Source organism: Cyprinodon tularosa, unplaced genomic scaffold (assembly GCF_016077235.1).
Source record: "Cyprinodon tularosa strain WSP-4 unplaced genomic scaffold, ASM1607723v1 ctg194, whole genome shotgun sequence".
Classification (NCBI taxonomy): Eukaryota; Metazoa; Chordata; class Actinopteri; order Cyprinodontiformes; family Cyprinodontidae; genus Cyprinodon; species Cyprinodon tularosa.
Window position 1 is genome coordinate 1,123,559 of NW_024038699.1, and position 11,773 is coordinate 1,135,331.

Consider the following 11,773-nt stretch of genomic DNA (forward strand, 5'->3'; position numbering starts at 1 on the left):
TTCTGTAATTGTTTTAATCCATGACTCAGGTGCTAAAATGCGATAAAAAAAAAAAAATTATGTCAATGCTAATAGTTGAAGCAATAATATCTATGTATGTGTTCGACATGTTTGTTTATGGATCGTTACAAGTATTTTATTTTATTTTTTTAAAGGAACTGAAAGGAAATAATTATCAAATGGCTAGCTTCGGTTATAGTTGCATTCTGTATCCACCAGAGGGAAGTAGACTGTTTCCAGTTTTGGGTTTTTTTCTGTTGTTGCTGGATTCCTGCTTCCGATTGTTTTATGAAGCACTTGTTGATTTGTTTTGTCTGTTTCTTCCTAACTATTTAAAATTTTCTTATTAAGGGGGAATCTAAAGCAGCTTCATACAGATAATAAAACCGCCCAGTGATTCAGTGCCAATGATGCCGAAATGGCTGCAACTCTGATAATGCTGCATGATGTAGCCTACATGTAAAAAAAAAAAAAAAAAAAATATATATATATATATATATATATTGGTCTCCGCCAAGTGACGTCAATTGTTTACCTCGGGCGCGGTACACTATGCCTTTTCCACTTAAAATGGCGTCTTAGCAACAAATGTCACGTGACTGGCGGAGACCGATTTTCCTAAATCCGCCCCTGTTTTCAGGCTTATGTTAACTGTAATGACTTATCTTGGACACTCTGCTATGTAAACAGGCCTTTAGTCCTTCGTTTAGCTATGCTGCGGTTGTTTACACTACACCTTTTCCAACTAAAATGGCGTCTTAGCAACAAAAGTCACGTGACTGGCGGAGACCGATATATATATATATATATATATATATATATATATATATATATATATATATATATATATATATATATATATATATATATATCTTTAATTAATTTATCTACTGTTTTCATGTTGTAATAAAGACAATTCTTAGGTATAAAGCTAGCTGTTTTTGCTCAGACTGATTGAAAATTACTTTGGTATTTTTCATCCCAGTGGGATAAACCATAGGCAGTTCTAAGAAACAATATCTCCAAAATCTATACATAACATTGATTAATTTTATTTATTTATTCATTTATTTTTTGTGTGGGTGATAACGACACAAGAAAATTTTATAAAGTTAACACAATTCAGCCTGGTTTACTTTGTCAGAAACTCTACAAGACTCAGGTGGAGGCATCAGTAATCACCTCAATCAAGGGATACCTGACAAATAAGCTGTCTGTGATTTATTGGTGTCAAGATCGTTCAAGTAAAGAAATGCATGTTTTCATGTACTGCATTGAAACTTTTTAGAAATCTTATAAAAGTTTAGCTTTATTACTGTAAATAACCAGTCATTGCGTATGCTGGGCATTCATACCAATGCTGAAGGAAACTATTACTGCATACAGTAGTTATAGCAATAGTTCATAGGACCCTCTTACATTTTTCTGTTTTACAATCATAAGTCATGGATTTAGAGAGCCAACAGAGACAACTTGTTTTTCTAATTTAGGTTCATCTAACAGGGCATGTCGGTTAGAAAAACGTTCTAGTGTAGCTGTTAAATTGGGTTTACATGAGCAGTGTTTTGTTTTCCCTCTTTAATTCAATTCAGTTTATTTATTTATTTAGCGCCAGAGATGGCAAAAGTACTCACTTTCCGTACTTGAGTAAAAGTACAGATACTTGTGTTGAAAAATACTCTGGTAAAAGTGGAAGTACTGATTAAACTTCTTTACTCAAGTAAAAGTAACAAAGTACAGGCTTGTAAATTTACTTAAAGTATAAAAGTAAAAGTAGAAACCACTGTTTTCATGCCGTTGCCTACATTTTAAATGGATGTCTGCCAATAGGACTAGATCTCCGTTGTGTTCATTTTCAATCATCTCGTCGTCCATACAACTATGCTAATGCCACCGCCACCAAGCTGCAATGATTTGCCGTGAATGAATACCGCCGAATCTGTCGATTCATCTTGTAGTGGTGCGTCAAATGCAACGTAGATTCCCATCCAATTAGATTGAATTTGGTATTGATGACGTGAAAAATAACTCCATTGAAATGATTCAAAACTAAAGTAACGAGCCAATTTTTAAAAATGTAAGGAGTAGAAAGTACAGATATTTGTGTAAAAATGTAAGGAGTAGAAGTAAAAAGTCACCATAAAAATAAGTAGTAAAGTAAAGTAAAAATATCAGAAAAATCTACTTGAGTACAGTAACGAAGTATTTGTACTTCGTTACTTCCCATCTCTGTTTAGCACCAATTCACAAAACACGTCATCTCCAGGCACGTTACAGAGACAATTCAACCAGATCATACAATCGGATTGATTGATAAGTTTTCTAAGGAAAACAAGTTGATTGCATCCTCTCATTGACTCGAAGGCAAACCATTACATCAAGCATGCTTGTAGTGACAGTGGAGAGGAAAAACTCCCTTTTAACAGGAAGAAAACTCCAGCAGAATCAGGCTCAGTGTGAGCAGCCCTCTGCATCGATTGTAACTCTGGCTGTATATGGCTAGAGTGGTTGTCCTGCAGCAGAAAAAATTATATCTGATGATCTTGTTTTCAGTCACTTGCCAGTGGGGATGTAGCTCAGTGGTAGAGCGCATGCTTTGCATGTATGAGGCCCCGGGTTCAATCCCCGGCATCTCCAGTTATTTTGAGGGGAGTATTGACCGTGTAATAAGAGCTTTGGGCTTGGGGCACGGAGGTTGAGTTAAACTTTGAGAGATTGCCATTCTAGGTCCCTAAGCAAGCCCATTAATTTTATATTTAGGGAATGGTTTACTTATTATCACTGAAGTTTAGAAGAAAAACTGAACCATTGTGATGCAACAATAGAAGATAACAGCTAAACAATATTTTGTTAAATTATTTATTTGGTTTAGTGTCTCTAATTACAACTATTTTTAAATCAATGTAATGAGCATGTGCAATGTTGGGCGAAATATATATAGATGGAATCTCCATCATTTAATCAACTTCAGCGCCTTACAGGGAATTTAATGCGTTCATAAAGTCCAACATGTTTAGCTCCATCTATCCTCCCATCTACCCAGTTTCCCTGTGTATCTCAAGTCTCCCCAGACCATGATGTTGCCACCTCCATGTTTTACTGCAGGGATGACGGTGCTGCATTACATATCAAATGCACTGTTCTGTTTTGGTCTCATCTAATAAAAGGTCCTCCCTCATCTAGCTTGTTAAGTCATGTAAATCATTGGAGATCTATTATCTATTAATTTAAATGTGGTGTGTAGGAGCAGGCAAAACATCCTAACATGCATGACAGTAGAATAAATGGTTTGGATTGATTTAGGACATGTGACACTTGAGGGTTTACATGATATTTCATTTTATTTGGTGTTTTCGCTATTTCCCCCAGTCAAGTTAAATAAAAATAGAGGCAAATTTTGAAGTGTAAGACTGTAATATGCTTCCAAAATGGAAACTGTTAGCACGACAAATTTTCCCTCTAGGATAATAAAGTTACCCCGAACCACAAACAGGACAACTGGCTTGAAATAATAATAAAAAAAAAAAAGATGGATTTTACATGGTTTAAATCAAATACCCGACCTCTGCTATAGTGATCTTATTCATATAATCTTTTAAGGTGGAGAAATAATTCTCTAGTGGAGTTTGAAGGGAAAGGCATAACAACCTCAAATATGAACATTTTACATCCAGATAGAAAAAAACAAAAAGAAGTCTTTCAAATGAAGCTGCTCTGTCAACACGCCCACTTTTCATACTTCTTTAGACCTTTCTGACATTTCTAAGTACCATCATGCCTTGCATACAGAACATAAAGCACACATGAAGACAGAACTAAGAACAGAAACACGGATCAGACTGGAGACAAGTCTTACCTCTTGTTACTCATGTACCCACCCATATTTGCTACCCACCCAACAATTAATTAAAAAAACAAGACTACAGATGCATTGCTCATACACATATGTCTCAGTTTGACATTTGGGACAAAGAGAGAGAAATGAATGAGTTCTGATTTACAGCTGATACCCAGGCCTTCTCTCAGTGTTCCATTCTCTTTCTCCATCTCTAACTGCAGACATCCCGGCTGTATCGAAAGCAGGAGACTTGAACTAATGTTTTGATATCTTGCTCTTCATGCTTTGCCGGGCGCAGGAGGCATCATCCCCGGCATCCCACCAGACATTCCAGTGTTGGGTCCTAATAGGATCTGAAACAGGAAATAAAAAAATATTTTCAGCTTCTTACTCAATTAAATAACTTATTTTTAATTTTTCCCTTCATTTTAAAGAGATGTGACAGAAAAGGCTCCCCCTTCTAATAAGTCATGTGTTGGGTTAGTGTGATTTAACAATCTAGTTAATGAACTCAGCAGACATGCTTAAAAAACAAACCTGTCTCTGCTGTTGCAGCTGCTGCTGCTCCAACTGAAGTCTCTCTGTCTCAAATACAACCGGCAAGACCAGGATCATGAAAGAGGTAGTGCCCACCCAGATTGCAGATCGGGAGAAGCTGAGACAAAGTAAAGAAACTGGTTAGTTTGACTATAAAAGATAACCCTAAACTACCCTGGTATGCTTCGACTAATGACTCCATAACATTAATTTTACTTTAAAAGTGCTGCAATGCAGTCATCGTTGAAGCATCGGTGACTGCAATACTGTAAGGAAAGAACTGTCTGGATTAATATTAAGCTCTACTTGCTTATAATACACATTTGTAGTTGCTTGAATGGATGATAAAAATGAACGTTGAGGAGATGCTAGTTAACCTTTTGAGTTAAACTTGTTGCAGGCTCAGCTATAAACATGCAGAACAGAAAAAGAATAGACCACCTCCATGCAAATCAGATCTCTTCTTTAGAAGTGGCAATTTAATGCTACTAGAGAACAGTAATAACAAGTTTTGGTGTGAAGGTTGTTAATTCATGAAAGTTAAAAACAAAACAACACTCGGAGCTGGAAATCTGTTTTATACATTTTGGGGAGGTGTCAGTGTCAGTCAGGTAGTAAAAGAGCAAGAGTTTCAACAAATATTATGAAAGCTGAACATATACTGCAGAATCATGACGTTTATCTTTTAGAGATTTCATCTTGTGAAGGGAAGGAGCTTCAGAATATAGGAGTTGCAATAATCATCACAAAACGCAAGTTATAAAAGTCTGCTTGAATGGAATATTTGGAAGGTAATAATGGTTTAACTGCCAAATAATCACATTCTGGATTAGGATTGCAAAGACTGATTATTTCGCTGATATCTGTTAATTATTTTTAATCCAGCGATTAATAATAGCAAAGCAAAAGGAGCCAAAAAGAAGATTTCATATAGAATTTAGACACAGTGAAGCTAAAACTATGTTTTTTGAGGAGTTATAGATAGAACAAATTTATAGATAGAACATATTCATCTGCAAAAAAGATTTTTCATTGTAAAAGAAAAAATTGTATACATTTCTATGAAAAATTGGCAAAATAACTGCTCCAAGTGCCCTTTCAGCTAATGGCATGTGTTAGAGATTAATCGATTACAACATTAGTTGATGATTATTTCAATATTCGATTGATCATAATCAATCTGACTAATTGTTGCAGCCCTATTCTAGATTACAATATCACATGCAATCAGCTGAATAACTATCACTAGCCTCCATGAGTTTTGGTGATTATCTTGCAGAAGTTTATCAAAAGGTAATGTGAAAAATGCATTTAATAAAAGAGCAATATTAAGCTACATACTGTATTGTCTTAACATTGTAGGGATCTAGAGATAATGTAACATTCTAAAATGTACAGCAATGTCAATGAATATTGCTGTTGATTAAGGTGATTACTATTCACAACACAAAATTGATGATTAAATAATATGTCCATTTTGAACAGTTCTCCAACACACACATTAGCATTGCCTCAGCTCCTTCTAAAACTAATCGATGACTGAACACAGTGGAAAAGCTGGGGGAAAAAATAACATTTTCAGGCTGTTTCTTTTTTATCTCCCTGCTATAGTTCAATCAATCTGAATCAGATAACACTGGTACACATATGTCAAAGCTGATTTGTAAATAGGGCAATGAATTTGTGCATTTAAAAACCTCTCAAGCTCTAGCTTGTGTGCCAAATTGTCATTATTACAAAATGCATACTTATTTTGTATTTGGGTCTTATTTGGTAATAGGGCTGAGTATTTTCACCAAAGTCCTGAATCGATTTGATTTTGATTAATACTACTCTAAATCGGTTAATTTTGATTCAATCTCTATTTACAATAATAATATTAACAAATAATAATAATGAAAGTGGTTCAACTGTGTCTCAAAATACTCATTTTATTTTTTCCTGTCACATTAAACACAAGATGCAATCTCGTAAATAAGACAGTTGAAACTTCAGATGTGAACAAAACTGTCTCATAAGTGCAAACTTAATTGTGAAAAGTGAAAAAGTGAAGCCTCACTCGAGCAAGCAGATGTGACACAGCAGACATGCATGAGCTGTGTTATCTTCACAAATTATATTTGCAGCATTGTCTGTAACAACCACCGGGTTTTTGCTGGTCAGCACCCATGTGTTAATGTCTTCAGTCAAACTATTGGCTATATTTACAGCTGTCTGGCTTGAAGTCATCTTGAGTGCATCTTTCCTGCTCATTTGAATGTGAACGCCACGCGCGTCACTATAAAACTAACCGATCTCATTCCCTTGACATCGCTTCACATCGATTTACACAAATGTAAAGGAATCGATTCAAAATCTATTTTTTTTACCCTGCCCTATTTGGTAAACATCTGAAACATTTCTGCTCATGCCTAAATACTGTTTGCTAATACCCTAACAAACATGTGTAATATTGTCCACTGAAAGTATATCCACCATTCACCGATATATTATTAAATAATCTAAAATTATTAGTGTTTTATTATGTAATTATCTAAAAGCTTCTTTATATATTTCTATAAATCTTAGATTATTATTTTATTACACTTTTGTCTCTTTTCTAATCCTGTGGCATTTTGGTGCCTTGTATTCCCATACGACTAAAAGAAATTATACCCAAATGGATTTTGTTTTTTTGAGTCATGTCAATAAGAGGATTTTCTCAGTGGGTGATTGTTTCAGGTAGTTATAGTCTAATGCTATACCAATGGGAAAGCAGTGCTGATGAGGACTGACCTGTAAAACTTCTTTAACAAGGAGACCGAGCACTGCACAGATACATCTGCAGCTGACCTCACGGTGTCAGGAAACATCTCTGTCAGCCCCCACAGCCTCTCCACCAGGGTCTCATCCAGCTGAAGGAGACAAAAAACAATTTACTTATCAAAAGAAAGACAAGATATAGCAGCGTGGGCTCTATGGCGGCGATTCTGTGATGAAGCACTGATATTTCAAGCTAAATAAGTCTGTTCTTCTAGACTTGATTGAAATAAGGAAAATAAAGAGCTCGGTTAGCTTACAGGTTAGCATGGAATAAGGCTAGGCTCACAGGAAAACATCCTGCAAACACTGTTAGTATAGCTAAAATAAGAGAACAGCGCTTTTTGTAAACGGGTAATAACTGAAAGGAGAGAAAGCTAACATCTTCATCTTCGTCGTCGTCTATCTCGTCTTCTGGAGGCCGGGTAGACACCGGGCCTGAAGCCGGAGACAGCTCTTCAATTGCAGCCATTTCTTCTCTTTAACTTTCCTGGTGGTCGTCCGGCGAATTTAGCTGGAATCCGCTGTGAAGCCGTCGTACAGTTTCGACGATTTTTTATTTGATTTTCAGCTGTTTTCATTCAATTCCATTCAATTTCAGTGAAATAAGCCTGCGACAACAGTCTGAGGTCACAGTGGGGGAAAAACGTGAGACTTGTCAGGGTAAGGGTAGGAGTGCAGGGGTCACTTTGGACGACAGGTGGAACAAACAGCGCCCCCTGTAGCGACGGCTGTCTAATAGCTCAAATAAAAAAAAGCATGGCACAAAATAGGGTTTAAGCTGAGGCAATGGGACTTTGTATATTTTGGTCATTTGATTTTCCTTTAAGAAATATATTTAAAAAATAAAAAAAATTCAGGTGGCTATTTATTTTTTTTGCTTCAAATATAAAATCCAGAATTTAAATAAGTTTTTTTCTTTTTAGTTTTAAAACTATATGGTGAAAAAAATGACATGCATTTCAAACTTTATTTTGGATTACAAAAGATAAAATTACTTTATAACATGAATGTAAAAAAGACCCATACGTTCATATTCCGAAACCGGATATGGTCGTTGGCATTACGAGGGCATCATATTTGACAGGGTACACGCATTGCATGGAAAATATATTTAGAACCACTTAGTTAAGCTCTTATATAGACCAAAACAAGGTTCCCATCCACATGCAGTGCAATGATCCTAAAAAATAAAAAATCTTTGGAATAAAACTGATTAAGTTTGATGGGACTCCCTGATTTTTATTGTCAAGTACTGTACCGCTTTCACATGCTGTTGCATTTTTTGTTGAACATGTAAGTTTAAAAATAATTACACTATATTTTTCACCTTTCAGTTTTCACAAAGACATTTCTTTAGGGCCAATGTCTTGGTTAATTTTGCTGTTATGTTCTCTTGATGTTCATTTCTTCTCCATACCTCTAATGCCTACTAAATCAAGTATCTGTATAATGTGTCAAACTCATTTCTGCATTTGGCTTTTTCTACATAATTAAATATTTCAAGGTTTGGTTATAGGTGTATGAAGTAAACCTTTGGTTTAATTTATTCATTTAAAAAGAGTAAACTGTTCTGTTATAAATGTACTCCCATTTATTTGAAGCTTTAGCCCCTTAGTTCACTTTAAAAGCATATTTGCCTCTATGTCTCATTTGGCTTTTAAGAGCAAGATAGATTTCAAATAAAGATGTGTTTTTTTTAGACCAAGTTTGTTATGATGTTTTGATCTTTGATTAATTTCTATGCTTCATGAACTCTATGACCTGTTCTGACATAAATTATAAAATCAGGATTTTATGCAGCAGGCAAGAAGAAGAAGATGCTGGTCTCACATTAAACTGGCAAGTCATGTCTGATAAATTGAAGTATATGGTGATCAGACAAATTATGCTGACTGGACAGAACACTGGCCCCCTGTACAGAGACAGCATCCCATTTTTAATGTGAAGAAACTGGGCATTTCTCTTTTCTATTTTGATTTCAATGTATTTCTTGTTTTTCTAAATGGTAAACGAACCATAAATAATTCTAAAAATTTTACTCACCATTTTATAACACTGAAAATTAGAAAAGCTCTTTATTTCAATTTTGATTTTTGCATTTAAAACAATAAAAAAATAGCCATTTGTTGTTTTTGTTTGTTTTGTTATTTTTTCATACCCTTTACTAAAATGAAAATCAAAAGACTAAAAGATGCACTCATCCGTTTGTCTTAGTTTTTCCTCTTAAATAAGTTTATACACCTATCCAAGAGTCTTTGTGAGTTCTAGATAGGCCTGTTTGTGGTTGCCATGACTAGGATGACTAGGAATTTGCACAGGCATGTAGTGTTAAAAATAGCCCAACCAATCTGTCAAAAACTTGAAAAATGAAAAAACAATGTTACCTATTAACAACATACGCAGCATAGTCATTTGGTATTATTAAATACCATATAATGTATACACATACAATTGCATGCTTCTCTGGTCTAAATTAAAGTCAGTGGTGACAGGCCATTTACCTGTCAGAAAAGGTTATTACCGCAAAACTAAACTGCAAAAATTAGTGATAAAATACGAAATTATAAAATTAATATGTGCTGTCAATTTGTAATTGAGGATTTGACCAAGCTTGTGGGAGACAAACATTTTCCTCCCCCTGTCAAATGAATTTTTATTATGACTGTAAAATGTGAAAAGACAGGTTTCCAATAGTTGCAATAATTATTTAATTTATTACCAAATGATAGTAAAAATAATTAGATCATCCTAGAAAATTATCATCCAGTCATATAAGTAAAGTATAAATGCTTGATTCTAAAATAAATATTTTATATTTTGTGGAACTTTTAGAGTTTTTTTTTATAGTTTTATTTTTTATTTTTACACTGTTTATCTCTTATAGTTTGAATATCACTCAAACATAGTAAACAAAGTAATTTTACAGATCTGAAATCAAGAAAACGTTTATTTAAAATAATTTAAAAAATCCTTTTTTATGGTTTATTTTTAATTTGTCATAGCTCAGTTTTATAGTCAAAAAGTGCTTACTGTTAAAAATGTGTTTCTGGGCTGTTTTCCTGCTATTGGGATAATAAAAGGACTCGTTCATGGAAAAGTTCTAGGATACAAATGAAGGGAATCTTAAAATTGTAAATTATTACAATCCTTGTAAAAAAATAGAAAAGATAAAACTTGAAACAATATTAGAACACTGGGGAGGGAAAATAGTTTGGTGTGGGGACTTCAATGCACATAGCACTTTATGGGGAGATCAAGATGATTATAATGGAGGAATTTTAGAAGAGATCATTGAAGAAAAAGAATTGGTAGTTTTAAATAACGGGGTAGGTACTCGGGTAGACTTGGTAAGAGGTAAGGAATCGGCTATTGATCTGACTTTAGTTTCTCAATCTATTGCTAATATTTGCAGTTGGAAAGTATGTAAAGAAAACACAATGGGGAGTGATCATTATCCGGTTTTTACAAGGATAGGAATAGATATAGAGGAAGATCAGGTAGAAATTGAGGGGAGGTGGAAATTTGGGAAAGCAAACTGGGATAGGTTTAAAATAATGTGTGAGATTAAAATGAAAAATGTAGATATAAGTAAACCAATAAATGAATTAAATTTAGAAATTAGTAATTCTATTATTAACTCAGCCAAAATATTTATTCCTAGAAGTAGTGGTATAAAAAAAAAGAAAATAGTACCTTGGTGGACACCAGAATGTTCATTTGCAATTAAACAGCGGAATAAGGCTTTTAAAACACTTAAGAAAACAATTTGCTTCCAAAATCTAGTTAATTATAAAAGGAAACAGGCAGAAGTTAGGAAAACTATAAGAAATGCTAAACGCGATTATTGGAGGAAATATTGTGAGTCTTTGGGGAAAAATACTGCTTTAGATAGAGTATGGAATACTATTAGGAAAATGTCAGGGAGTTCAAAAGAATATTTTTTCCCAGTAATTAAAGATAATGGAAATATTATAATAGATAATAAGAGTAAAGTTGAAATATTAGTTAAAGGTTTTGCTAAGATACATAGTACAGAAAATGTAAATAATAAAGAAAAAAGAGGGCGTGAAATGACATTAAAGAGAAATATTGCATTGGTCAATGATGAAGAAGATTGTGAGGATTCTATTAACATGAAGTTTTCCTTGTTAGAATTAAATAAAGCATTGAAGAATTCTAGTAAATCTACTCCTGGGAAAGATCAAATTAGTTATAGTATGTTAAATAATCTTAGTGATGTGAGTAAAGAAATATTATTAGAATTATATAATAAGGTGTGGGAGGAAGGGATATTACCTGATATATGGAAAGAAGCCATCATTATACCAATTTGCAAACCTGGTAAAGATCCTAATTTAGCTTAAAGTTACAGGCCAATAGCTCTAACATCATGTATGGGTAAAGTCATGGAAAAAATGGTAAATAACAGATTAATTTATTTTTTAGAATCTAAAGAAAAGATTAAATCTTATCAATTTGGATTTAGAAAAGGCAGAAGTACAATAGATCCTGCATTATGTCTGGAACATGAAATTAGACGGGCTCAGGTAAATAAGGAGAGTGTGTTAGCAGTATTTCTTGATGTGGAAAAGGCTT

At 34.0% G+C, this 11,773-nt stretch overlaps 1 protein-coding gene and 1 non-coding gene across 2 annotated transcripts; one reads left to right on the top strand and one right to left on the bottom strand.

Moving 5' to 3' along the window:
* Positions 1-2,565: 2,565 nt before the first annotated feature.
* On the top strand, positions 2,566-2,637 carry trnaa-ugc. Its single transcript has one exon. It is a non-coding gene; the product is annotated as a tRNA-Ala (tRNA).
* A 685-nt stretch (positions 2,638-3,322) lies between these two features.
* On the bottom strand, positions 3,323-7,857 carry tomm22 (translocase of outer mitochondrial membrane 22 homolog (yeast)). The gene is made up of 4 exons (XM_038283436.1): positions 7,557-7,857; positions 7,151-7,269; positions 4,376-4,493; positions 3,323-4,191 (listed from the first exon to the last, which is right to left on the bottom strand). Exons 1-4 carry the CDS (start codon positions 7,644-7,646, stop codon positions 4,117-4,119), a joined length of 402 nt encoding a protein of 133 aa, XP_038139364.1. The 5' UTR covers positions 7,647-7,857; the 3' UTR covers positions 3,323-4,116.
* Positions 7,858-11,773: the final 3,916 nt, after the last annotated feature.

Excerpts from the sequence above, each read along its gene's own strand:
- tomm22 (XM_038283436.1), bottom strand. The coding sequence starts at position 7,646 with ATGGCTGCAATTGAAGAGCTGTCTCCGGCTTCAGGCCCGGTGTCTACC. Across the intron at positions 7,270-7,556 it reads ACGACGACGAAGATGAAGAT|CTGGATGAGACCCTGGTGGA; the intron begins GTTAGCTTTCTC and ends TGTCTCCTTCAG. Across the intron at positions 4,192-4,375 it reads AGCTGCAACAGCAGAGACAG|ATCCTATTAGGACCCAACAC; the intron begins GTTTGTTTTTTA and ends TTCCTGTTTCAG.